The 25,072-nt window shown below is 39.6% G+C and overlaps 2 protein-coding genes across 2 annotated transcripts; one reads left to right on the forward strand and one right to left on the reverse strand.

The window, feature by feature from the left end:
* The first annotated feature begins 246 nt into the window (after positions 1 to 246).
* Positions 247 to 7,283, forward strand: PDZD9 (PDZ domain containing 9). Its single transcript, XM_073361524.1, has 3 exons — positions 247 to 445; positions 2,846 to 3,038; positions 6,905 to 7,283. The coding sequence occupies exons 1-3, from the start codon at positions 247 to 249 to the stop codon at positions 7,281 to 7,283; spliced, it is 771 nt and encodes a 256-aa protein (XP_073217625.1).
* On the reverse strand, positions 6,696 to 24,318 carry UQCRC2 (ubiquinol-cytochrome c reductase core protein 2). Its single transcript, XM_073362203.1, has 14 exons — positions 24,152 to 24,318; positions 21,860 to 21,952; positions 21,579 to 21,728; positions 20,639 to 20,703; positions 19,630 to 19,686; positions 19,157 to 19,281; positions 17,223 to 17,320; positions 15,198 to 15,255; positions 14,927 to 15,022; positions 13,436 to 13,635; positions 13,043 to 13,123; positions 12,289 to 12,365; positions 9,260 to 9,413; positions 6,696 to 8,163 (listed from the first exon to the last, which is right to left on the reverse strand). Exons 1-14 carry the CDS (start codon positions 24,185 to 24,187, stop codon positions 8,080 to 8,082), a joined length of 1,374 nt encoding a protein of 457 aa, XP_073218304.1. The 5' UTR covers positions 24,188 to 24,318; the 3' UTR covers positions 6,696 to 8,079.
* Positions 24,319 to 25,072: the final 754 nt, after the last annotated feature.

A 25,072-nucleotide genomic window follows, 5' to 3' on the forward strand; every position in this document is an offset into this window, starting at 1 on the left:
AATATTTCTTTTTAGATTATTTATGGAATACACAACCTAACTTTTACATAGGCGTGTTTTCTGGCACCTCTTCAGCAGCCCATCCCTATTCAGAAAAGCACTTAAGCGTATGTTGAACTTTAAGCATGTGGGACTTAAGTGCTTTGCTGATGAAATGAATTTAAGTACCTGCTTACTTGCTTTGCTGAGTTAGGGCTTGTTTTGGTGGAGTAAGAAAATCACAATATCATAATTTCAAGTAGTAAAATGTCCCTCTCACTTTCCAAAGGGCAGTTTCCGGCACTGGAAAAAATCTCTGAACATACTTTAAGTGCTACATTAAAGACCAATATTAAGATGGGAGAACAAGGATTAGGTCTTATAGTAATTCAGAATGGACCATATCTCCAGATAACAAGTCTTGTTCAGAAAGGCTCTGCAGCTAAGAATGGAAGACTCAAACCAGGTAAAAAAAAAAAAATAACCCTAATCTTCAGAATTCCATAGGTGTGTTCCATTCCAGAGTTTATACTTTGTTGCCCTGCTTTTGACCTCATTTATGCTGATGTAAATCAGGAGTAATATTGCTTAAATCAGTGGAATTACAGAGGCATAGAACTGGCTCAAGCAATATGAGAGTCAGGCTCAATGTCACAGAAATATCCAACTGATAAATGAAGCCAGTCCAGTTTTATATTAAAATTCCTCTTGTCTTAATTTGATTAAAATTGGCTGACAGAGGTGACTATTTTTGAATTAGATCAAGAAAAAAGCATATCTAAATTGCACACACTTTTATATATATAATATAAACGGGATTGGAACAATGTGTTATGCATCTTACTTTAAGTATTCAAGACCAAAACAAATTGCTTACTCGTGTTTCATATTAATATTTCATAGCTGCATTGTAATGTGCAGTTTTCTTACACAGGCATCTATAAACATGATAAAAATAATTAATATAAAGCAATCGGAAAGGATTAAAGAACAAAAAAGACTCACTCAAAGCCCAGCTTAGGTTGTCATAAAAATTAACAATGGAAAAGACATGTATTAGGTCATCTGTTTTCCCTAGACTAGGTTATCCATACTTCTTTTGGCAGCAGAGGGTGGATTGCCTAGTGGTTTAGTGAAAAAAATGGGTTGTTTCGGCATAGTCACTTCCCCACCCTCTTACTACCCTAATGTCTGAGGATAGTAAGAGAACCAGGGTGCAGCAGATGAGCAAATGTCAGAAATCCCACTACTGCGGCTGAACTTGGCAGCCTCCAGTTCTGCTGGTCCTTATGCCTTGTGAACTTCTTTTGATATTTTACTTCATTATTATTCCTGGTTCTTGGACCCCAATAACTGAAGTTCATGAAGAGAGGTCCTCTGTTGAAATGGGCATTTTTATTTATTTTTTTTATAAAGGTAGCCCCTCTCCTATTATAATGAACATTTGCTTGTGCACAGGAATGGGAAAATGACACTTTGCTATAAAAGGGTTCTACTGTACTTAAAATTTCTCCTTTCTGGACACTGGATGCGCTTTCACAGCTGACAGCTTTTAACAAATAATTGTTCTTCATGTTAGAAGTCTTGATATAAGACTTTCAAAACAATAAATTCATGTCTCCATAAAATTAGGATTGTCATCATATGCTGCCTCTTGAAACAAATGTAATAGTTCTTTAGTCATCTGACTACTAGCCTGATTATAGTTAACATTTTTAACTAAAGTGAAAATATCTTAGGACAGTTTGACAAAAGGAGAATAAGGGTACTATTTAATCAGGGGTATCAAATTCGTGCAACCATTTTAAATTATGGTCTGTGAATAAAAGATATACAGTAACTCCTCAGTAAGTGAAACAATGTTAAGTGAATCCAATTTCCTGATCAGAATTAATGTAAATGGGGGGGGTTAGGTTCCAGGGAAATTTTTTTCGCCAGACAAAAGACTATATATATACGTACACACGTATAAGTTTTAAACAATTTAATACTGTACATAGCAATGATGACTGTGAAGCTTGGTTGAGGTGGTGAAATCAAAGGGTGGGATATTTCCCAGGGAATGCCGTACTGCTAAATGATGAATTAGCACTTGGCTGATCCCTCAAGGGTTAACACATTGTTGTTAACATAGCCTCACACTCTACAAGGCAGCATGAATGGAGGGAGGGGAAACAGCATGGCAGAGAGAGACAGAGACACACACCATGTATATGTGACAGAGAGAGATGCACATTGCCCCTTTAAGTACGCTGACCCTAAGTACATTGCCTTTTTAATTAGATCAGCAAGTTGAGACAGCAGCCGCTGCCAGAAAGCTCCCTCCGGCCTGAGCCCTGCCATATGCCCCCCCTGCTCTGTGGAGATGGGGTAAAGGAGCAGGGGTTAAGGGGACATGCTGACATTAGCACCCCTTCCCCCCCCCCCCAACCTCTGTCTGCACAGCAAGCAGGAGGCTCCAGGGAGCAGATCCAAGGCAGAGGGCAGGGGCAGGAGCAAGCAGGAGCAGCACACAGCAGTAGGGGGAGGGACACCTGAACTGGCCGACAATTGATAGCCTGCTGGGCAGCTGCCTTACAGGGAACTTAGGGGAGTAGGGAGCTGATGAGGGGGCTGCTGGTCCACCCTGGTTCCAAGCCTCCACCAGCTAGCTCCAACGGGCTGCTCTTTCTGCAAGCAGTGAACAAAGCAGGTGGCTGCCAAACAACGTTATAAGGGAGCATTGCGCAACTTTAAACGAGCATGTTTTTTAATTGCTCGGCAACGTAACCATGAAACAAGGTTAACTAGGACGACTTTAAGTGAGGAGTTACTGTCTAGAGTTGGGATTTTTATACTGAACACTCTTGAATTTTTCCCCTGGCAGGTGATATTTTGATTAAAATTGGACACGCTAACGTTTTAGGATGGACACTGCGAGAGCTTTGGCAACTTTTGCACAATATTCCCATAGGATCAGTTCTACAGATCAGGGTTTACAGAGATTTTGTTGAAGTACCTCAGCACTGGCAAAATGCACTTGAATTAGTTCCTGAAGTAAAGCCTCCTGTGAAGACAGAGTAAGAAACAAATGCTATTTTCAATGGGTTTCTTCACAATATATAGTTTAGTTATATTAGTCTACTGAGCAAGACAGGGAAATGACGTGGTAGCATTCTGGTTTTAGTTTCATTACTAATCAAGTATAAAAGGTAGAGTTCTTTTAAAAGTGTACCTCTTTCCAATGTAATTGTCTCCTACTCTTAGAAATATCTTGAAGGTAGTACAGCTACCCAGAAACTTACTTACCTAGAAAAGTCAACAGGTTTTCCAGTGTTTGTTGCCTAGACATTGTTCAAAAGTACTAAGATAAAACACCAAATTTCAATTTCAGACTTTTTCCCATCCTCAAAGGGCAACTGTCATTGGGAGAGCACCTCATCTTGTATAAGCTGGTTTAGCTTCCTTGACTTAAATGCAGCTATGCCTATTTACATAGTTAAGGACATAGATTATTATATGTACCTGATTTTACCAAGATACAGGTAACCAGAGACCTGTAACCAGATAAACAGTTTAATGGGTCACTAGTCATTCAATCATATTAACAATAAGGCCATGGCTTACTATGTTTAGTCCTCATGACCTCTTAATTGACCTTTCCAGAAATGTTTACATAGCTGTGTAGTGTTATGCTCAGTTTCTACAAAGATAAGTATTATGAGGCCTTTTTTAAAAAAAAGGTCATAAGTTCTCATCTCCTAAAAATAAGCCTCACTATGACAAGTAGTAATCGATGCTAGACGGGGCACTAGGCAGTAAAAGTTTTTCTAAGGCATGGGGACAGATGTTCTAGTAGGGAGGGAAGACTAAAGCTCAGGAACAGGAAAGAAGATGAGGGAGTTTAAGTGAAGAAGGTAGCTGGGAATGGGAACATCAAAAGCACCTGATTAGGGCACAAGAGTGATAAGAATGAAGGAGGAAGTTCAGGCAATTAGAAAGGGGACTGTCTGGAAGGTTAGTTCTTTAAACTTGCGTTGCAACTAGGGCTGTTTTTGACAAATTCCTGCTGTTATTTATCACCTTATTATCTTCTAGGTGTTTGCAAATTGATTGCTTAATTATTTGCTCCATTATCTTTCTGGATACAGAAGTTAAGCTGACTGGTCTGTAATTCCCCAGGTTGTCCTATTCCCTTTCTATAGATGGGAACTAGATTTGCCCTTTTCCAGGAAGACTGAAGACATTCCAGAAGCCATGACTTTCCAAAGATAATTGCTTATGGCTCATGTCCAAAATATAAAGGGAACGGTAACCACATTCTGTATACAGCACTATAAAATCCCTCCTGGCCAGAGGCAACATCCTGTTACCGGTAAAGGGTTAAGAAGCTCAGCTAACCTGGCTGGCACCTGACCCAAAGGACTAATAAGGGGACAAGATACTTTCAAATCTTGGGGGGGGAAAGCTTTTGTTTGTGCTCTTTGTTTACATGGTTGTTCTCTCTTGGGACTGAGAGAGGCCAGACAGAAATCCATCTTCTCCAACCCATCCTAATTGAAGTCTCCAGTATTGCAACCAGTAGGGGTAAGCCAGGCAAGGCGGATTAGTTTATCTTTTGTTTTGTGTGAATTTTCCCTGTGTTAGGAGGGAGGTTTATTCCTCTTTTCTGTAACTTTAAGGTTTTGCCCAGAGGGGGATCCTCTGTGTTTTGAATCTGAATACCCTGTACAGTATTTTCCATCCTGATTTTACGGAGATGATTTTTGCCTTTTTTTTTTTTTTTAATAAAATCCTTTTAAGAACCTGATTGATTTTTCCATTGTTCCAAGATCCAGGCGTTTGGGTCTTTGATGATTTTCTAACTAATTGGTTAGGATATTATTCTCAAGCCTCCCCAGGAAAGGGGGTGTGCAGGGTTTGGGGGGATATTTTGGAGGAAGACATCTCCAGGTGGTCTCTTTCCCGGTTCTTTATTTGAAACGCTTGGTGGTGGCAGCATACTGTTCAAGGACAAGGCAAAGTTTGTACCTGGGGGAAGTTCTTAACCTAAGCTGGTACGAATAAGCTTGGGGGGGGTCCTTCATGCAGGTCCCCACATCTGTACCCTAGAGTTCAGAGTGGGGAAGGAACCCTGACAGCTCAGATATCCCCTCAGTCAACTCCTTGAGTATTCTAGGATGCATTTCATCAGGCCCTTGTGATCTGAAGACATCTAACTTGTCTAAGTAATTTTTGACTTGTTCTTTCCCTATTTTAGACTCTGATCCTACCTCATTTTCACTGGCATTCACTAGGTTAGATGTCCACTCACCACCAACGTTCTTAGAGAAAACAAAAACAAAGAAGTCATTAAACACCTCTGCCATTTCCACATTTTCTGTTATTATCTTTCCCTTCTCATTGACTAACGGGCCCACCCTGTCCTTTGTTACATAACTGCACTTAAAAACAACATAAAACTTTAGAGCCTACAAGTCCATTCAGTCCTACTTCTTGTTCAGCCGATCGCTAAGACAAACAAGTTTGTTTACATTTATGGGAAATAATGCTGCCCGCTTCTTGTTTATAATGTCACCAGAAAGCAAGAACAGGTATTCGCATGGTACTTTTGTAGCTGGCATTGCAAGGTATTTACGTGTCAGATATGCTAAACATTTGTATGGCCCTTCATGCTTCAGCCACCATTCCAGAGGACATGCTTCCATGCTGATGCTCGTTTAAAAAAGGCAGCGTGAATTAAATTTGTAACTTAAGTCTCCTTAGGGGAGAATTGTATGTCTCCTGCTCTATTTTACCCGCATTCTACTGTATATTTAGTGTTATAGTAGTCTCTGATGATGACCCAGCACATGTTCTTTTTAAGAACACTTTCACAGCCGATTTGACAAAATGCAAAGAATATACCAAGGTGAAATTTCTAAAAATAGCTACAGCACTCGACTCAACATTTAAGAATCTGAAGTGTTGTCCAAAGTCTGAGAGGGACGTGGTGTGGAGCATGCTTTCAGAAGTCTTAAAAGACCAACACTTCAATGCGGAAACTACAGAACTCGAACCACCAAAAAAGAAAATCAACCTTCTGCTGGTGGCATCAGACTCAGATGATGAAAATGAACATGTGTCGGTCTGCTCTGCTATGGATAGTTATCGAGCAGAACTTATCAGCATGGATGCATGTCCTCTGGAATGGTGATTGAAGCCTGAAGGGACATATCTTTATCACCTCTGGCATGTAAATAAATATCTTGTGACGCCGGCTACAAACATTCCATTCGAACATCTTTTCTCACTTCCCTTGTAAACAAGTCGTGGGTAGTATTATCTCCTGAAAATTGTAACCAAACTTGTTTGTCTGAGTAACTGGCTGAACAAGAAGTAGGACTGAGTGGACTTGTAGGCTCTAATATTTTACATTGTTTTATTTTTGAATGCAGTTATTTTGTACATAATTCTACATTTGTAAGTTCAACTTTCATGATAAAGTGATTGCACTATAGTACTTGTATTAGGTGAACTGCAAATATTTGTAATAAAAATATAAAGTGAGCACTGTACATTTTGTATTCTGTGTTGTAATTGAAATCAATATTTGAAAATGTAGAAAGCATCAAAAAATTTAAATAAATGGTATTCTATTATTGTTTAATCACACAATTAAACAGATTAATCCCTTACTGACTTAGTTGCAATTAGGGTTGTCGAGTCAAATTCTTTAATATTCTAAATGAACAGAGTAAGGATAGCTTTGTTTTTATTTTACTGAAAAAAGATATTTAAATTGACACTCCCTTTTGTTGTTTAAAACCCAGATGTTGTAGCATTACCTTAAGTCCAAGCAGAAGAATACACAAAAAAAATTGCACAAATCTGATTTCAATTTTGACACCCTAATCACAAGTAAAGAACTTGTAATTAAAGCTATGTAACTGTTGTACATTTTTAGCATTTCAAGTAAAGACAGTGAGACAAAAGACGACACGTGGACAAGTAGTGATGATTATGAAGATGCAGACTCTGACGGAAGTCTTAGATATGAAACTACACAATCATTTTGTTGTTCTACCAAAGAATTGCCATCAATATCGAAAACTTGGCATGCATTTAAAAGAAAAAAACACACATTTACTGTAGGTGCTGACATTGGATGTGACATTATAATTCATAAAGATTTTGATGCATGGTATAGTTCTGACTTTGCTACTGATGGTATTAGATCTCCTTCATACTGGACTATGGAAACACATGACAGCGAGTCAACATCGTCCTCTTCCTCTATATCAGATGCATTTTGGCTTGAAGAGTTTGCCAGTATTTTGGAATAACTAAATGGTCAGTCACATCCAATTTCAAGCCTTCAGAAACTGGATTTTTCTGAAGCACTTTATCAGCAAAAGGTTCACTTTCAAAATATTGATTTTGAAATTAGCTAAACTGAAGATTTAGCATAGCATGCCTTGACTGCCTAGGATATTTGAAAAATCTGGATTCTCAGATGAGAGCTGCTATCCAAAGCCACTCTTCCAGATCTTAAGCAAAAACCTGCTAAAGTCTCCATCAATCCTACCCATGAAGGGAACATTAAACATTCTGCTTCGTTGAGTCCAGTGATCAAGGTACAGCAGGCAAGTGCTAGAACTGCAGTATATTGCTTTCAGCTTTTACAGGTAAGTCTGATAATTTACTTCAGGTAGATATGGTGCAAATGGCAATTTTACCAACAAGTATTCTTGAATGTGTTAAGGATATATAACTGGGATATTAACTGTGGCAATTACAAATTTTACCTGCATCAAGAATGTAGTTAGACTACTATTATTCTCTGGTAGTTTTTGCAAGGCACACACCAAAATGCCAACTAATTGTTTCACTATATTTAAGTATTTTTAATTGATAATGTTCAATGTTTCCATGCTTATACATACCTTACTTTCAGTAGATAAATATTAACAAAAACGAAGCATATGAACTTAGCAATTTATTCAATATATGCAAGCCCACAATTATCTATTAATTCAAATGTCAGAATATTAATCTAAACAGGCTGATTGTAACTTATGTATAATGTAATTGGCATACAGTGAAGAGTCCAGTTTGAATCTGCCTCAGTTTTTTTTCCTACTACAACTCATCAACAAAAGGGGTATTTCCCAAGTTCCCACTAGCTGCCATTGATTTCTTCCCATCAACAAACTTCTTTGCAGCCTGAAAAGAAATAAATAAAAATTGGACATTAAGGAAACATCCATTAGGCACACTGAACAAGCTTATCTCCTTGCTTCAGAGTCCCAGCTTCAACTGATTTATGGAATCAGCAATGTAATATTTCTTATGGCAATGATTTTTAATAAGCTGTCTAAACTGTCTCAGTTTGACAGATTAATGATATCAGCCTGAAGAATGTAGAAAAGTAGCAACTTTTCCCAGCTCTCTGAAGTGGTCATACATATGCCTAACGTAGAAAATATTTTCTATTTGGGTCAGAAAAGCAGCAGAAAGGTCGAGTGTATCAATCACTGAAGGTAGAGTCAGGAAACCTAGGTTCTATTCCCAGTTTGACCAGTGACCTCCTGTGTAACCTGAGCAAGTCACTTCGCTGCTCTATGAACTCTATGTCCCTCCCACCTTTTGTCTGTCTTGTCTATTTATATTATAAGCTCTTTGGGGTAGAGACCATCTCTTACGATAGGTTTATACAGTGCTGAGCGCAATGGAGCCTCTAGGTACTACTGTCATTCAAATGAGTAATAGCAGCTTTGTGAAGAGATTTTGATGTTCTAGATTTGTTTTCCCCACTAGATTTCCAGATGGAATTTGTTCAGTTCAGAAACCGAGATTATAATAATTGTTATTACCACTAGCACAGCGTCTCAATAAAATCCTGTGAGGTATTCATTTTGCTTCTTACAATCTCACCCTAGGGTTGAATCCTCCATAACCTTACTCAGGTGGAGGATTCCCTACTGACATCAGTGGGACATCTCCTGACTGTAGTTTTGTATGATTAGGTAAATAGCTGGAATTTTTCCTATGTTTACTTGTAATGGTAGAATTCAGCTAAATTCTCACAGCTATATTGACTTTGCCATATACAATATTAAAGATTATTCCCATCAGTAAACTAAGCAGACAACTGAAAAGGCATAGCTAGCAGAGATTTGTAAGCATCATAGAACCACTTTTTACAGGGTCCCTGTATACATATTCTATACACCCAGAAGAGTATGCTAGTCATAATTGTGCATAGCAAAGCTTATATGGAATCATTCTGTAAACAATGTATATGGACACATTTACTTACATTCACAATATCAGCAGTGGCTATGGAGTCAATGTTTTGAATTACAGCTGTTGGGGATGTATATATACCAGATGCCAATGCCTCGGAACCGATTTCATCAAGTAACCCGTCTGAGGTCTCAACTAACATCAAGTATGTGGCTTTCAGATGATTTCTGCCAAACAAAGTGTTGAGAATATCTGAGTAAGTAAATCTTGCAATGTTACTCAGTAGTTATAGACTAAATTAGAACTCCCAGTTGTGTGTAGTTTTATGCAACTTCGGGCTCTTAACTTCACTTCTGCTTTAATGCCCACCTCTGAAGCATTAGCATTCTGGGGATAAGCACCCTGCGATACTGGGATATTTTTATGGCTCTTCAACTCAATGATTTAAAGTCTCCTGCTGTGTTGAAACAGAAGCTTTCTCTTATGAGTATGGGAGTCTAAAACATATGATCAGCTGAAGAGGTAACAGAACTATTCAAAAGGACAAATTCCAGAAAGCTGAGAGGTAAGGTGGCAGAGGACCTCCCACCCCCTGCAATGGTAAGAAAGCTCTGGAAAGATTTTCAAGGGTCAGATACCAACTAGAGGCAGAAATAAAAGATGGAACCCTCAAGCAGGGCCTAAGGTAGGTATCTCAGCACACTACCCTTTCTCCAGTAGCGAGGGAATTTTTTTTTTTTTAAAGCTTCTAGCTGGAATGTGAATATTTCAAGCCTTGTTGGGCAACTTTCAAACAAATTTAAAGAATGTGATCATTTCAGTATTTTCTAGCCATAGATGTTCAAGTTTTAGCATTGGCAGTTTTTTGAAAATTAGAGATTTCTGGTTTTAGGTTTAAAACTAATTATCAGGTCTCACCTAGAAAAGTATAGACAGTTTTACTGCAAGGTGTAAACAATTAACAAAAACAATTAACACTTTTCTGTATAATAGGTTAGTGCTTCGTTTAAAGAACTGTAGCATAATACTTTTTGTTCCCTTATTATTTATTTGCCTCAAGCAGGTTCCCATTGCTAGTCACAATCTAGTTTATGAAAGTTAGTGTTTATTTTTTATTTTTAAAAGTAAAATAGTAACAGTTTAATCCAAAATGATGATCTATGGCACACACTATAATTGAGAAGTAGCGTTAATGTTATGACTGAATTCAACTAGGGCCACTAATACCTGCATCAAACAGTAATAATAATTATTTTTTTTTAAACTACACCCCAACTACAGGAAAAATTAGCAACATACTCCAAGGAAGATAATACGGAGAAAAACATTGCAGAAGAAAAGAAGTAGCGAAATCTATCTATATATATTAAGAAGATTTCTATTCAGTGCTATAAATAAACCAACAGGTAGAAGATTTAACATCTGGCTGATGAGAGAGGATATGATAATTTGTTTATCATGTTTTGTATGCAATCATGCAAAGTGTAACACCAATTTTCTTTAAGTTCTACATACAATCTTATAATAAATAGATTTTATATACGCAAGGACTCAGTCACTTCTATTCACTGTCTGCAGCTGAATCTCCTGTGGGCTGTAATACTTTGGCCTAATTTTGGCTGTTAGGTTTAATGTGTAGCAGTGGCCATTATATACAGAAGATCAGATTAGATGATCTGGTAGTTTCTTCTGGCCTTAAACTCTATGGGTATGCCTACGCTGCAATTAGACACCCGGGGCTGGCTCGTGCCAGCTGACACGGGCTCAGGCAAAAGGGCTATTTAATTGTAGACATTCAGGCATGGGCACTATGATCCTGTGAGTTGGGAAAGTCCCAGAACTTGGGCTGCAGCCCAAGCCCGAACATCTACACAGCAATTAAACAGACCCTTAGCCCAAGTCAGCTGGCACAGGTTCAGCTGCAGGTTTTTAATGGCAATATAGCTAAACCCTATGACTTGGGATAGTAGTTGAATTTTACTGCTTTAATTTAGAACAGAAAAATCACAATACAATCCCAGAAATTAACTGCACCTTAATTATTACAGTTGTACCCCTCTGTATTATTAGTTAGCTATTGTGTTTGCAGGCCTGCAAATCAGGAACTTCCAAAACTGTTAGTTTTGCCATCAGAGACGTGGCAATATTACTTTCTTACTTCATAGGGCTTTCAAGATTAGATACTTAATGTCCTTGGATAACGCACCACCATCAATTTAATGCTTTACATTTTCAAAACATTTTAAAAATACCATTTGCAGGTCCTCAATATTAGTGTTTTGAAGATGTAAGTGCATGCTAAATATTGCTGGTTGGGGAATCATCTCAGTGTTATCTTGTAGGGAATTTCCTAAATAAAGCAGTTTAGAGAAGTATTTAAACTGGAATTGTATACTCTTGTGTGCTATAATTAAATCACAGCTTCTGCTGACAGCTGTCATTTACATCTAATGAAGTAGTTAACAATAAGCTATTCTTTAAGAACACTTTTTGCTGATTTAAAAAGTTTCTATAGGAATTGCTGCTAGCATAGAATTTGCTGTCATTTTCTTAACAGCAACAGCAATACTTTAATTGGGTAGGTAGTGTATACCATTCCCATCCCTGCATGCTTTTGCTAGGTATAATTACAGAGGAATGAGTCTCAACCTAGGTAGTTATACCGTACACCTACGCAGTTGAAACTGTTGCCCTACAGAAGCCTCTTTATAAATGCTTACTGACAGGAAGCTGAGCATCTGATGTTAAAACTCCACTTCTATAACAAATTAAAGCAGTGACACTCAGACCTCAGAGCCAAACTAGTGATCAACATTACCTAAAAGTTACAGTAGTGTAAATTCATTGTTTCATTTACTATAGTACTATATATTCATATTTAAACAGTATGTCAATATATATGAATTCTCACAGAAAAAATGATTGACCAAATATTATTTTATCAACTACAATTGGTTAATAACAGAAAAAGCATCCTGATCGGTTAATAATTAAATCAGTGTTTTAATATCAATTGCTATAAAGAGCCACTTGCAGCTTGAAAGCCCCAGTCTGAGTACCACTGAATTAAAGTGTTTATTAGACTTTTTTATATCAACTTACTTAGCCCTTGTGACATCTTCATCAGTGATACTGCCCTGAGCAATTGCCTTTACCTGGTTCAAAGCAGCCTTAATGACCTAGGACAAAAGTTAAGCAGTTTTTTTAAATTTGGCACTAATGGCTTGATCATTCCCAACCCACAAGGAGTCTTCTCTTTACTGAGCAGAAACAAAAGACACTAAGTTTGAAAGGCTGCTTCACCTGTTTCACATTCCATTTTATTGGATCATCATTCTTCTCAACCTCCTCATATATTAACAGCCTCCTCCAATAACTATTCTACACTGTATTCAGTCAGGGGGGCTAACAAAAAAGTTTAGTCTGTGCTTTGAATCTCATACTGCCTCCAAAATGATCCCAAGTCCTTACACCAAATAAAATGCGATCACACTCTCTTCCCCCATTAGATTCAAACCCAGCTCTCACAGATGATCAATTCAGCCAGGTTTCTGCCAGCAGCCTAGTTCATTAGCATCCACTTCAAAATGGATACATTTAACTACTTATATTCAGCAATCTCAAGAATGCCTTCACTACTGCTACTTTATTTTTGTACTTGTACTTCCCCAAAAACAAGCCCTATTCCCTGCTTTGAGCAGTTAAGTCTTGTATCAATAATGCAATGTTAGTTTAAATCCAAGTCAAAAGAAACATTTCAACCTCTTGTTCAAACTACTAGATAGTTACACTAATAACTAGAATTTAATAAGCCAATAGATCTGATCAAACCAACAAATTCTAATCAGCAACTTACCTCCCCAGCAGCAGAAGCCTGGGATATAGTATAAATCCCAAAGAGTCCAGAATCAGAGTAATTGACATTAAATGCTGCAGCCTGTGAAACAAAATTTTCAGTTACTGTTCCAATAATGAAGATTGGATACTCAATTTCTCCTTCAACAAAATAGCTACCAGTGGTATCCAATATGCTAGAATTTAGAAAGATGGGTTCCTTCTGTTGAAATGAAACCAATTAGGGTAGAAGACATTCCATGAAATATTTTTAATGTGTGTGCTAATGATTAAAAGAAGGGTTCTAGCATATGGGGCTTTAATCTCTCAAAGGACAAGAACGGTTTGGTATATATTTTTCTATTGCATTTGTTTTTTGTTGGGAAGGAAAGTTGCAATAAACCTTTAAGCTTACATCAAATGGTTGATTAGTTGTCTTAGCGATAGCTTGGAACAGTTTGCTGGAAATATTGCTTCCCCTTTTAATAAGAGGCCCTGCACCTAGAATATGCTGAAGGACACTGAACGCATTTGCTTCTGCACTTCCAGTAGCAACTCCTTCTGCTACTATGGCAGCATGGACAAGGCTTTCACCATTCTGTTCCCTGATTTCACCTGAAAATAAGAAGAAATTATAGTTAAAAATATAATGTATTAAACTTAATATGTGAATTAGTTCTTATCATATACCTCCAACAGTGGTTTCTAGTCAGTAAAGAAGAAAAGCCATTAATGAAGTTTAGTTGTAATATTAAGTCCACAGGATCTTGTTCCAAATATTGACAGTGGACATCAGCATTGACAGTTCAAGAAAAATAATCCCCTTGTTTTATAAAAACAGAAAAGGTGTAAGCCTTACTTTTTCACAACTTTCCCATAATCAAAGGGCCAAATTCAGTGGAGATATACTTGCGTATTCCAGGTCTGAATATGGTCTAAGGGCTTGTCTGTATGGTGATTTAGTGCATGGGAAGCCAGGGTATGAATCTACAGTGCACCAGCCTGCCAGGCACTAACTGGCCATGGGGACCATGCTGCTGCACACTACAAGTTTGTAGTATGTCAAAGCGCACATATGGAATTAGTGCATGTCTGCAGAGTTCACACAGTTATTTAAGCGTACAGCAGGCTGGTGTGCAGTAGATTTATGCGCTAGCTTGCTGTGCACTAAATCACTGTATAGACAAGACCTTAGACCCCCTATTGCAAAAGCTACAAAATCCATTGAATATCTGCCTGAAGGGAACGAGTTCTCACTCAATAGCTAGATTTTGACTGTCTGAAAGATTACTTATTCCACATTTTAGCCAACCCAAACGTAGTCCAGTTATCACCTAATTTTCTGACTAAGACTGTTTTCAGCTGGTTGCAGAAATAACCAGATTGTTATGCAGAATGAAACTGTTTGAATATTAGTCCAAGATACTGCATCAAAAGTACTCAAAAGAACTGGTACTCAAAGTTTGTTATGAAATATTTAGTGGCCTTCCTGGAAAGTGAGCTTTTCAATACTCCCAGGTATCCCTTTGTTACCTTCCACACCCCTGGGACACTTTACTGTTTCAAGTACACAAATTCTGGTATGGTGCCACTAGGTTGTGTGTTTTCACTTTATGGAATATAGTGGAAGGATGGCCCTGTGGTTAAGGCACTGGACTGGAGGTTAGAAGATTTGGATTCAGTTCCCAGTTTTGCCACAGACTGTTCGCCATCTTTGTCTTGCCCTTTGTCTATTTACATTGAAAACTGTCTCTATTCCTGTGTTTGTAAAGTACACAGTACAATGGGGGAATCAATCTCAACTGGGCTCTTGAGGTCATACTTAAGTCTTAATAGAGAAGACCAGCACAAACCTTGTAGTTACCAAAAAAAACCCCACCCCAAAACATACACAGACTGTGTTTACCTCCACGATATTGGGCCTTAACACCAGAAGAACCAGCCCCGCTCCTGATATTTAGAAATTGCTGTCCAACTTGTTTTAGTTCAGAATGGCTTACACCTGCAATATATTTGTATTAAAAAGAATCACATGTAAATTAACAGTATTAGAAAATTAACTAGAGATGGCTAACAATAAGTAATTTAGATGTACTTTAAGAGTGCTACTTGTAGAGATGAAGTTTGATTACTTGTATAGTTTTCTTTTAGTGCACAGTATGACACACAAGACATACCTAGTCCCACCAGAGCCATTCTTGCACTTGTGAAGTTGTTCTGTACAAACTGGTGCAGCTGCAACAATAATGTTGTGCGTGTTAGGATATTTCCACAAATAATAATAAAAAAAAGGCAACAACCATGTGTCAGGTTACTCATTTGAAGTTTTTCTAGTGGCAAAGATCCTTCTAGGTGTCTATTTTGGTAATACTGAAGAACCCTTTACAGCAGTGGTCTCCAACTTTAAGCAGAAGATCACTTTTTGAATTTAAGTGCAACCCAGGATCTACCCCACCCCTTCCCTGAGGCCCAGACCTGCTCACTCCATCCCCCCTCCCTCCATTGCTCGTTCTCCCCCACCTGCATTCACTTTCACCAAGCTGGGGCAGGGGTTGCAGGCTCTGTGCTAGGGCCAAGGGTTTTGGAGTGTGGGAGGGGGCTCCAGTCTGAGCCTGGGGCAGAGGGTTGGGGTGCAAGCTCTGGGAGGGAGTTTGGGTGCAGGAAGGAGCTCTGGGATTGGGCGGGGGGGGGGGTGCAGGCTCTGGAAGTTTGGGTGCAGAAGGGGGCTCAGGGCTGGGGGTTCGGGGTGCAGGCTCCAGCTGGGTGGCACTTTCCTAGAGCAGCAGGGCTAAGGCATGCTCCCTGCCTGCCACAGCACCACACTGCTCCCAGAAGCTGCCAGCATGTCCCTGCGGCCCCTCCCTGCAGCTCCCATTGGCCGCAATTCCCCATTCTCGGCTCATGGGAGCTGTGGGGGTGGTGCCTACAGGCAGGAGCAGTGTGTGGAGACCCCTTCCCCCATGCAGGGACATGGTGGCCGCTTCCGGGAGTGGAGTGGGGCCAGGGCAGGCAGGGAGCCTGCCTTAGCCCCACTGAGCCACTCAACTTTTAGCGGCTGGAGACTGTGACTGACTGGCAGAGACTCGGTCGATCGCAGTCTATCGGTTGGTGACCACTGCTTTAAAGACTCTTTCACAGAGCAAAGGTGGTGGTGTCACTAGCATGAAAAAGCTGTTACAAATAGAATTGGACGCCCAATGTCTTAGGTTAATAAGGAAGTTTAAAAAACGATGGTATCTACAATTGCTTTGACTCAAAGGAGTGCTCTTTAAATATTTCCAAAGTTTACCAGGAATCAGGTCATCTACAGAACTGGTTCAATTTTTATAAAAACCATGGAAGAAAAACCTCAAGCCGTGAATGAAGTTTGATCTTGCAGTAGCACTTGTTGTCACTGCAAAAGTGACAACAGTTGCCAGTTGCACAGAGTTTAGGGATGCAGATAATTTCCTTTTTAAAAAAGCATGCTCTAATCTTAATGGGAAATTCTGTCCATCAATCTCTGCAAGGAGAAATTACAAACATACTTCCCTAAATGCATAAACTTAAAACTCCAAACTGTTACGCACACAAATTGTAAGCTGGAAAGAGCCAGACCCACCTGATTTTTTATTGAGTTTATTTATTCTGAGTGGCCTCGAGAGAACTGCAGTTTTAGCTCTTAAACTACTGTTAATTTTCACTGCAGTTCTGTAAGTAGGTGTATCCATTGTTCAAATATTGTAATTCTGACTGCAGCAAGTCTTGAGGCTTCCAACAGCAGTTGTGTACAGGAGAGACTGTTTTATGCACTCTCCCCGTAGTGGCAGAAGCGTACTACTGTCCTATGTGGAAGTCACTAGCTCTTTGTACATGGATATCTGCACTTCAGTGCAGGTCCTATTGATAAATAATAGAAAGCCAGACACAATACAATGTAGCCTTTTCAAAGGCTTTGGAATCACAGTTGATAAGAGCCACATGAAAATTTTATACCCAATAACAATTTACAGTCAGAAAAAGGCTGACTTTACTTCAGCATCAGACTAACATTTGAGATGAGGACGCATCTATATAAGGAGTATTATTTTGGGAGAATTGAATAAGCCAAAAATGCAGCTTTAAGTGTCACGAGAGAATAGTTTTATAAAAGAAACTAGAGTTGCAGATTCACATCTGTCTCTTTATACTGTGGCTACAATATGTAAGATATATATTCTTACCTGCTCTGGTGTAATTTTCCCAATCGCATAATCTGGACAGTACAAGGAGTTAGCAAGAGCATTCCGATAAGCTGCAGCATGCAAGTTTTCAAGAACACCTAAAAAAAAATGAACAGAAGAAACACTCTTACAAAAATGTAGTTTAATAGCTACTTTCACTGAAGAGTAGAGATGGGATGAACATAGGAACTGCGAAAATGGATCAGCATTGTGGTCTGTCTCATCCAGTATCCATTCAGCATCAGATGCTTCAGGGGAAATCACAAGAAATCCTGTATTAGGCAGAGGTCGAATAATCCAGGAGGTCTCATCTTTATCCCTAAAAATTAGAAATTGTCTTAAACCCTAAAGCATTGCTTTAAAAAAAAATTAGCATTAAATTTTAACAAATCTGGATATTCTTATTATCCATAGCGAAGTCCAATCCCTCTTTGAATCTCAGTTCTTCACCAGAACAGCACTGTGTGGCAATTAAACTGAAGTCATTACGCATTGTGTAAAAAAGTATTTCCCTCTACCACTTTTGGATATCCTGTCACTTGATTTCATTGAGTGGCCCTTGTTCTCATGTCCTGAGTCAGGGAGAACAGACACTTCCTGTTTACCTTTTATAATACTAATAATTTGTGTACTTTATGTTCCCCCTCATACATCTCCTTTCTAAAGCGAACAATCCCAGTTTTTTCTTTATCACACCCCTCTGAACCCTTTCAGAGCTTTATTGTTCTGAATGTTGACTTAATGATAAAGCTGACGTTCAACACTCAATGGTCTTTTGCCTAAGTATTACATACACAATAATACAACATATAATAGTAAGCAACATATAGATCTGAAACCCTTCCTCCAATAGCTACATACAAACAGGATGGGTTTAAGAACAGCGCATACTTAACGTTATATTTTCTTGCTTTTGTGGGTTTGGTGTTACATCCATATTACTTCTTTTTTCTTTAAGACCTGACATGGTAGATCATGCTTACAAACCCTTTTAAAAATGGGAGTGTTTAGGCAGTTTAGTACTTTTACAGAAGAAGCTGTAATGTTTCATCAAAAGTAATAATTGTTTATTGTGCAAATATACAACATATCTATGTTTTTATAAATTATCTTAAGTACCCCTTATGAATACTATTGTATAAAAATATGCAGCTTTTAATAGTTCGATATCTTGGTCACAAAAGAGTTTCATCAAAATATCCTAAGTATGGCTTGCAGACAAACCACCTATTTTCGGATAAGCTTAAAGAAACCAACATGATTCAATTTTATCATTAAAAATACTTATTTGAACATCACCTGTTCAATGTGTCAGAGTTTTAGGAAAAGTGCCTGCGCTTCAAAATAAGCTACCAGTTTCCCAGAGAAAGAAATAGGATTCAACAGGGCATGACAGTTTGGAGACTTCAATATGATTAAATGATTCAAAACAATGAGTGTCATACAGGAATACTAGTATTACTTAGATGATAGAGATCTTGAGACTTGAGCCCTAAGTTATGCAGATATCCTGAAACAATCTCACCTCTTTGTTGGGTTATTACTAATATACTGATGTAAGACTAGATTGTAATTTAGATTAATTTAATAAAAATGTTTGTTTTAGATAGCATAGGTAGTAAAATTCCATAGAACTTCAAGAAGCCATTTATCCATTCAATCCTAAATAGCTTTCTATTAAGAAAGTTTTTATAATGCAAACGGCTTTTTTTATAAGATGGGCTTACCATGCTCTCCCTCCCTATTCATTTCTGATTTCATGGAGAAACAGACAGACAACTATGACTTTCTCCAGAAGGGCAAGTGAAAAATTAACTGGAGGGGTCAAATTGCTCAAAGTTAAGTGAAGAATCTTCTTTACATTTGTGGGGTGGGGGGTGTTGGGTAAATATTTTTGTGAAACTGTCATAGCTGGTCATTTAAAGCATACTTACTAACTTGTGGATTTTGAAAGACAACTGCTTTATCAACTTTTAATTGTGCCTGAAGCTCTGTTACTTCCCAAGGTCTGAATTCTGGAGCTGTAGTGACATTAATTAGGTACTCCATTACTGTATCACTGAAACAAAAAGACAAAAAGTTATGAAGGAATCTAGTTAAAGAGTTCTTTAAATAGAAGTGAATATAAAGTAGCACATATCCAAACATATCCAAGATATACTGTATTGATAGACCATTCTGTACAATAGTAAGAGTCCAATTTCATGCTACAAAGCACACATCTGAACACTGCAAAACTGTATGTAATTAAGTACAGTACATTAATACTTTGATAAAGTAAACAATAAGGGCATGTGTTAGAAGTGATGTTGTTTCCTCCCCTTAAAATAATGGTATTCTGTAGCTTAACTACTATGGTTTCTTGCAGAATATGCTTTAAACTCAATTGTTACATCTGGATACTTACACATAGTCACGTAGGCATTCAACAGAATAAATCATGTTCTCTCTAGTGGAGGTTACACTAAACGAGAAGAAATTTCAGAAAGTTATGTTGAACATATGTTCCTTGTTGATGTAAATTCCCTTGCCCAAATTCCGGACCAGAATGCAAAAACTCCATTATTTTTAAAAAAGATTGTACTAGTCTTTTAAACATTCAAATGGATAAAAAGTGCTAATGTAAAAACCATCTCCCATCTCTACACAAATTCTGAAAAATGCCAACAGCTATGAGGCATCTGTAATTCAGGTACAATTTGACATTTTACCATTACATTTTTAAATTGCAAACTCAATAGAATTTAGGTAGAATTGCCCAGAAAACCTGCCAAGAGAGAAGTGTATTTCACTTTTGTCTTTCTGTTCATATTCAATAAAAACCAAGCCTCCTTAAATACATACTTTATTAAAGTTCTTAAATAAAGTATAACCATATCCCTTTGGGGTCAAAGGTTGTACCTTCAACTTAATATCCACTGGGCAACTTTAAGATACATTGTAATAGAATATATACAAGAATGCATTAAAAAAAATCAGCAATGTCTTTTGCATTTCTAAGTGTTAGTTTTTGTACTTTGAACTCCCCACCATCTAATTACAAAAACTGCTAAAAATCATGTACACTTGTATTCTTTTGCAAATTTTTCATTTATAAAACTATGAATAATTGATTAGGATAAAGGAATAGAGAACAAGTTATTTTTTGTCTATTACCGATCATTTTTGAAGCATGAAAAAAGCATGCTTTTTTGAAGCATTAAAAGAAGATTCATACTTCAAAGTTTACATATAATCACATAAGGCAGATCGGTCCATGTAGTTAATGTTCATTGGGCATGTTTATGTATTTATTCTTTTTTTTTTTTTTTTTTGGCACTTTGGGTCATTTTGCACATGGAAATTTTAGCCATACTACCTACAGTTTCCATTATTTTCTCAGCAATTCAGATTATCTTTAAATAATAGTTACAAACCTTAGGTTACCTCCAACAGCTTCAATGCCACGAGTAATCTTGAAGGAAGAGGCTCCCTTAGTAGTCTATAAAAACACAGAAGCAGTTTTTACACTTTTAGGTATTCCAAGAACAATTTTATTTGCATCAGGTTATTAAATATAATTCTAGGCACAACATTAAAAGATATTTCCAGTCTGTTTACCAAGAAATATTTTTTTCGTTTTCTTGTGTGTACTAACACATTTTCATAATCTTGAATTTTTAGCCAAACAACTAAAATTAACATGCTGTTAAAAAAAACAACAACATTAATTTTATCGAACACACTTAAGCAGTGGAAGATAGCTAAAACAGCATGGGCAGTATTAGGTCTACAACCATAATTAATAAGGAGGTCAGTACTCGAAAAAGATGATTTCATCTACAACCACAGATATGCCCATATATTAAATCAGATCACCAGGGAGTGAAACTGAACTCAATAAGACCTCATAAGGCACACTGGAGCTTCAGATGTTCTTATCAGTAAGAAAAACTTTATTTGGACATCAATTAAATAGTAAATACATATTAAACATTCAATTTATCTTTTACTGCATTCTGCGTATAGCCTCATTAAAAGATTGGTGCAATCGCTCAATTTCTTACAGAGCAACACTGAATTAATGCATCAACGGTTGTTGATGTTTGAGACACATTTCTGACTACTAGAAAGTAACGTGTCATCAACTCATTTCTCCCAGACAACTAAAGTCATCGTATGGTAACAGTTTTTTCACTAGCCACCTGTGTTCTATATGAACCAAGAAACCAGAGGTAGAATGATACATCATCATCATTCAGTTAAGCAATCCAGTACCTCTAGATTAATTTTAATTACGTGGGTTTCTCTAAAAGATCTCAAGCATTTCACCATTTTACCTATCTTCAAAGAATTAAATAGAGGAAAGATACCTACCAAGTTTGACGCAAGACGGAGCAAATGGGAAGTTCCCAAATTGTTGGTAGTTTCATATCTGCTACCTGCTTTAATGAACACACCAATCCTTGAAGCAGGGGAATAGTTTTCCAGAGAGGCAATCACTAAGCCATTTGGTAATTTTGTGATCTGTATAATAAAGAAAATAAAGACCTATTACAGTTTAGCAGTTCATTAAAGGTACGGTCACCACACTGTTCCTTTGTGATCTGATTCAGTCCAACACAAAAAAAAGTTTAAAAATATTCATTTGCACTGACCTCGAGATCCTGTGGCTGTAGATGTAACTTTCCTCGCTCTGCAGCTGCTGAGGCTTCAACTTTGGGAGCAACGCTGAGAGAATAAAACCTCTTCTAAAACAGAAAATAACATCAAGCAAGATTAAATAGGAACGTATTTCTACTCTCAAATTATATATCACTGCAGTATCTAATGGAACACATTAAGCAATAATTCAGAACATACAGTTTTGAAATATATTAACCAGTGTATGGCAGAATGGTTACCATATCTTTTACCCCGAGGGTTTAATCTGAGCAGTTTCACATTCCTGTTGGAGCCCATTCAAAAAATCACACAGGTGAAGAACTACAAATTTAAGAATGATAAAATTAATTCTGCAGTCGCAGACTACTTGGGACCTTGATTATTATCACAAATGCCATATTACACTGTTGTATTAAATATTTAGTTACATGAAAATTATATAGCATACTCTGTGGTCACTACTGCAACTCACCAAGCAATTAATCACATGGAATTTAACTAAAATATAACATAACATGTGGAAGTGATACTCTTAACTCCTTGGTACAAGTGGCCCTACCCTTAGAGCGCCACCTACCAGCAAATTGACCCAACTTCACTAATAACTGCATAGATGACATGGACTTTCTTTGAAAGAAAGGTTCTCAAACTTTTTTTAGCTAAGCTCCCCTTCGGAAATTCATTTCCTATATATAACACCCTCACCCCACCCCCTGTATATCCAAGGGGCTAATCACCACATGGCAGTCAAGGAAGTCTTCTGCTCCCTGCAGTGGCCCTGTCAGCCCCCACGACTTCCATAGCACAGGCTCTGTCTGATAGCGAAAGCAGACAGGGCTCTGTCCAGCAGGCAGTCAGTTGTCCTGGGGGGGGGCCTGGTGGTCTGTCCAGCAGAGAAAGATATCTGTTGTTGTACAGGGAGAAGAGCAAGAAGCTATGGACAGAGCCCCCTCCTGAACCCTGGTCCTTCAGCACACTTCGTAGGCCCTTGCACCCTTGATAGTCTTGTGGTGCTCTCCCACTCCCACCCCCACCCCAGGGAGCGCGTCCCACTGCTTGAGAACCTCTAGTTTAGACTCAGGACTACAACGAAACCACAGCAGTAGTCAAAAGTCAGAAATGGAAGGCCTCCAAACTGAAGAGATGGACAATGGCATAAGAGCATCCCACACAGCCTATAAACCCCAAAACCAAGAAGTATAATTGAACTTCAAGTGTGAAACATTATTACCTTCTTCCTCAAATGTTAAGTTTATTTTTCATATAAAGACTCACTTTCTCCCCAAAACCTGAGAGTAACGAGTAAAAATTAAGTGACCAAAAAACCCCCCAAACCAACCAGACATGTTGAGGATCTGATAGAATTTTTAGGCCATTAACTTAAGTTACCATGTCTTTCTAGTTACACTATTACATGCTTTTCACTTAGCAACAGGGCTGGTTAATATATTTTGAAGCTACTTGTATCTCAATATAGGTTTTATCACCACAAAGGTGATAATTACTTCATCTCCAGACTCTTTCCTAGTTCGACTCAGTAGTACAGACATGTCTACAATTTATACAGAAAAATACTAGGGCTCCCAAGATATTTATTAGCCTACCTGTGCCACTATCTGCAACAGACAAGGCACCTTTCCCAGTAGGCCCTCAATAACGGTTAGAATTTTTCCACTACGTGCCGACACAAGTCAAGTCCGACAACCAACGGGCAGGCTAAGGCACTAACTAACAAGCTGAGGCTGCAGGTTTAAGGGCCCTACAGGGAATAACCCTTGCGGGGGAAGGAAGGAGATCCCGTCCAGCTGCCTCCCGAGGGATTCCTCCTCCCGCAGCTGCTCACTGCGCGGCTCCCATGGGAACTCGGAGCGGCGGCCCAGGCTATCCAGCCCGGCCTCCCCCAGCAGGGAACAGGCAGCTCGTTTCTGGGAGGGAGAAGGGCAGGTAGCAGGTCCCTACGGGAGCCCCAGGGAAGCTGCTCTGGCCGGGGACAGGCAAGGACTCCCACCCGCCGAGCGAGGGCCGAGCTGGGGCCGAGGTGACCTTCAGACACTCAGCCCCGCTCCCTGCCCCGGACACCGCCGCGGGCTCCGCTCCATCCTCCCCAGCCTCCCACACGCCCCTCCCTCGGTCTCAGCTCCACGCCGCACCTGAGAAGGGGGCTGCCCTCAGCCCCCTTACCCGACAGCAAGGCCAGGGTCAACCCCGCCTGGCCCGGACCCAGCCCCCTTCCAGGTGCAAGGACTCCTCGCTCTGCCCCCCGAACCGCATCCCACCGCACTCACCGAGAGGGAACGAGCGATAGTCGGGATCCCCTTCATCCTCTCCGTGCCGCTGCCTCCGGTGCCCCCTCAGAGAAACAAGATGGCGACACCGGAGGAAGACTCTGCCTTCCCAGCATACACCGCGTCGCCTTGACCTTCTAGCTGTAGGCGACCAGCCTCTACTGCTCCCTGTTCGGGATTGGACAGCCTAGACAACCTAGACAGCCCTCTTTCACGGCTCGGCCACTGCGTCCGAATGATGTGCGGCGTGCGCCTGCGTGGGGGCGCAAAGCCCCGCCCACTCCCTCCAGTAATTCCCACGGCTCTTCATGGGGCCCCGCCTTCTCTTGTGGAGCGCCCCCTGCGGGGTGCAGGCCAGGGTTGTGCGCTGTGGCCCGCGATCCGTTCTTGTCTGGGTGGGTCGTGCGGCGCACGGGTGAGCGGGGGGCGGATCGAGGGCTTATGCCCTGCGGTTCAATAGAGAGCCATCACAAATCCCGGATTCTCCCCTTTCCTAGCTGGGCTCGTACCCGGAGATTCCGTAGGATCCCTCAGTAGCTGGGGTAGGAGTAGTGACCCCACAGCACAGGGCGTGGGATTAGTGAAGAGACGTTGCAAAAAACTGTGATCCCGTGGGAAACAATGTGCTCCTTTATGGGAAACGCATTGCCCGTGCCCAGGGCGTGTCACCCAAGTGGAACAAACAGGTTGCAGGGCTGGGCTCAGGCGGGGACAGTTCCCACAACGGAGGCTCCCTCCATGGGGCATTACGTTACCCCCTGCCCACACGCACCGTGGGTTTACCCTCTCCCCGTGGCGGGTGACCTCCCTCCGCAGTGAGCGAGACACCCCACAGTAAGGGATAATAATGAGCCGCACAATGCGGGGAGTTCCCCATAAGAGTCTGTTCCTTAGAATAACGGGGAAAATGACACACACACA

The sequence above is a fragment of the Lepidochelys kempii genome, chromosome 10 (genome assembly GCF_965140265.1).
Source record: "Lepidochelys kempii isolate rLepKem1 chromosome 10, rLepKem1.hap2, whole genome shotgun sequence".
NCBI classification, from domain to species: Eukaryota; Metazoa; Chordata; order Testudines; family Cheloniidae; genus Lepidochelys; species Lepidochelys kempii.

Bases quoted from the DNA above. Each gene is read 5' to 3' on its own strand.
- PDZD9 (XM_073361524.1), top strand. From the start codon at position 247: ATGTCCCTCTCACTTTCCAAAGGGCAGTTTCCGGCACTGGAAAAAATC. The intron at 446-2,845 runs GTAAAAAAAAAA...TTCCCCTGGCAG, and splicing joins GAATGGAAGACTCAAACCAG to GTGATATTTTGATTAAAATT. The intron at 3,039-6,904 runs GTAAGAAACAAA...GTACATTTTTAG, and splicing joins AAGCCTCCTGTGAAGACAGA to CATTTCAAGTAAAGACAGTG.
- UQCRC2 (XM_073362203.1), bottom strand. From the start codon at position 24,187: ATGAAGGGGATCCCGACTATCGCTCGTTCCCTCTCG. The intron at 21,729-21,859 runs GTCAGTGCAAAT...TTTATTATACAG, and splicing joins TACAGCCACAGGATCTCGAG to ATCACAAAATTACCAAATGG. The intron at 15,023-15,197 runs GTATGTCTTGTG...AATATATTGCAG, and splicing joins AATGGCTCTGGTGGGACTAG to GTGTAAGCCATTCTGAACTA.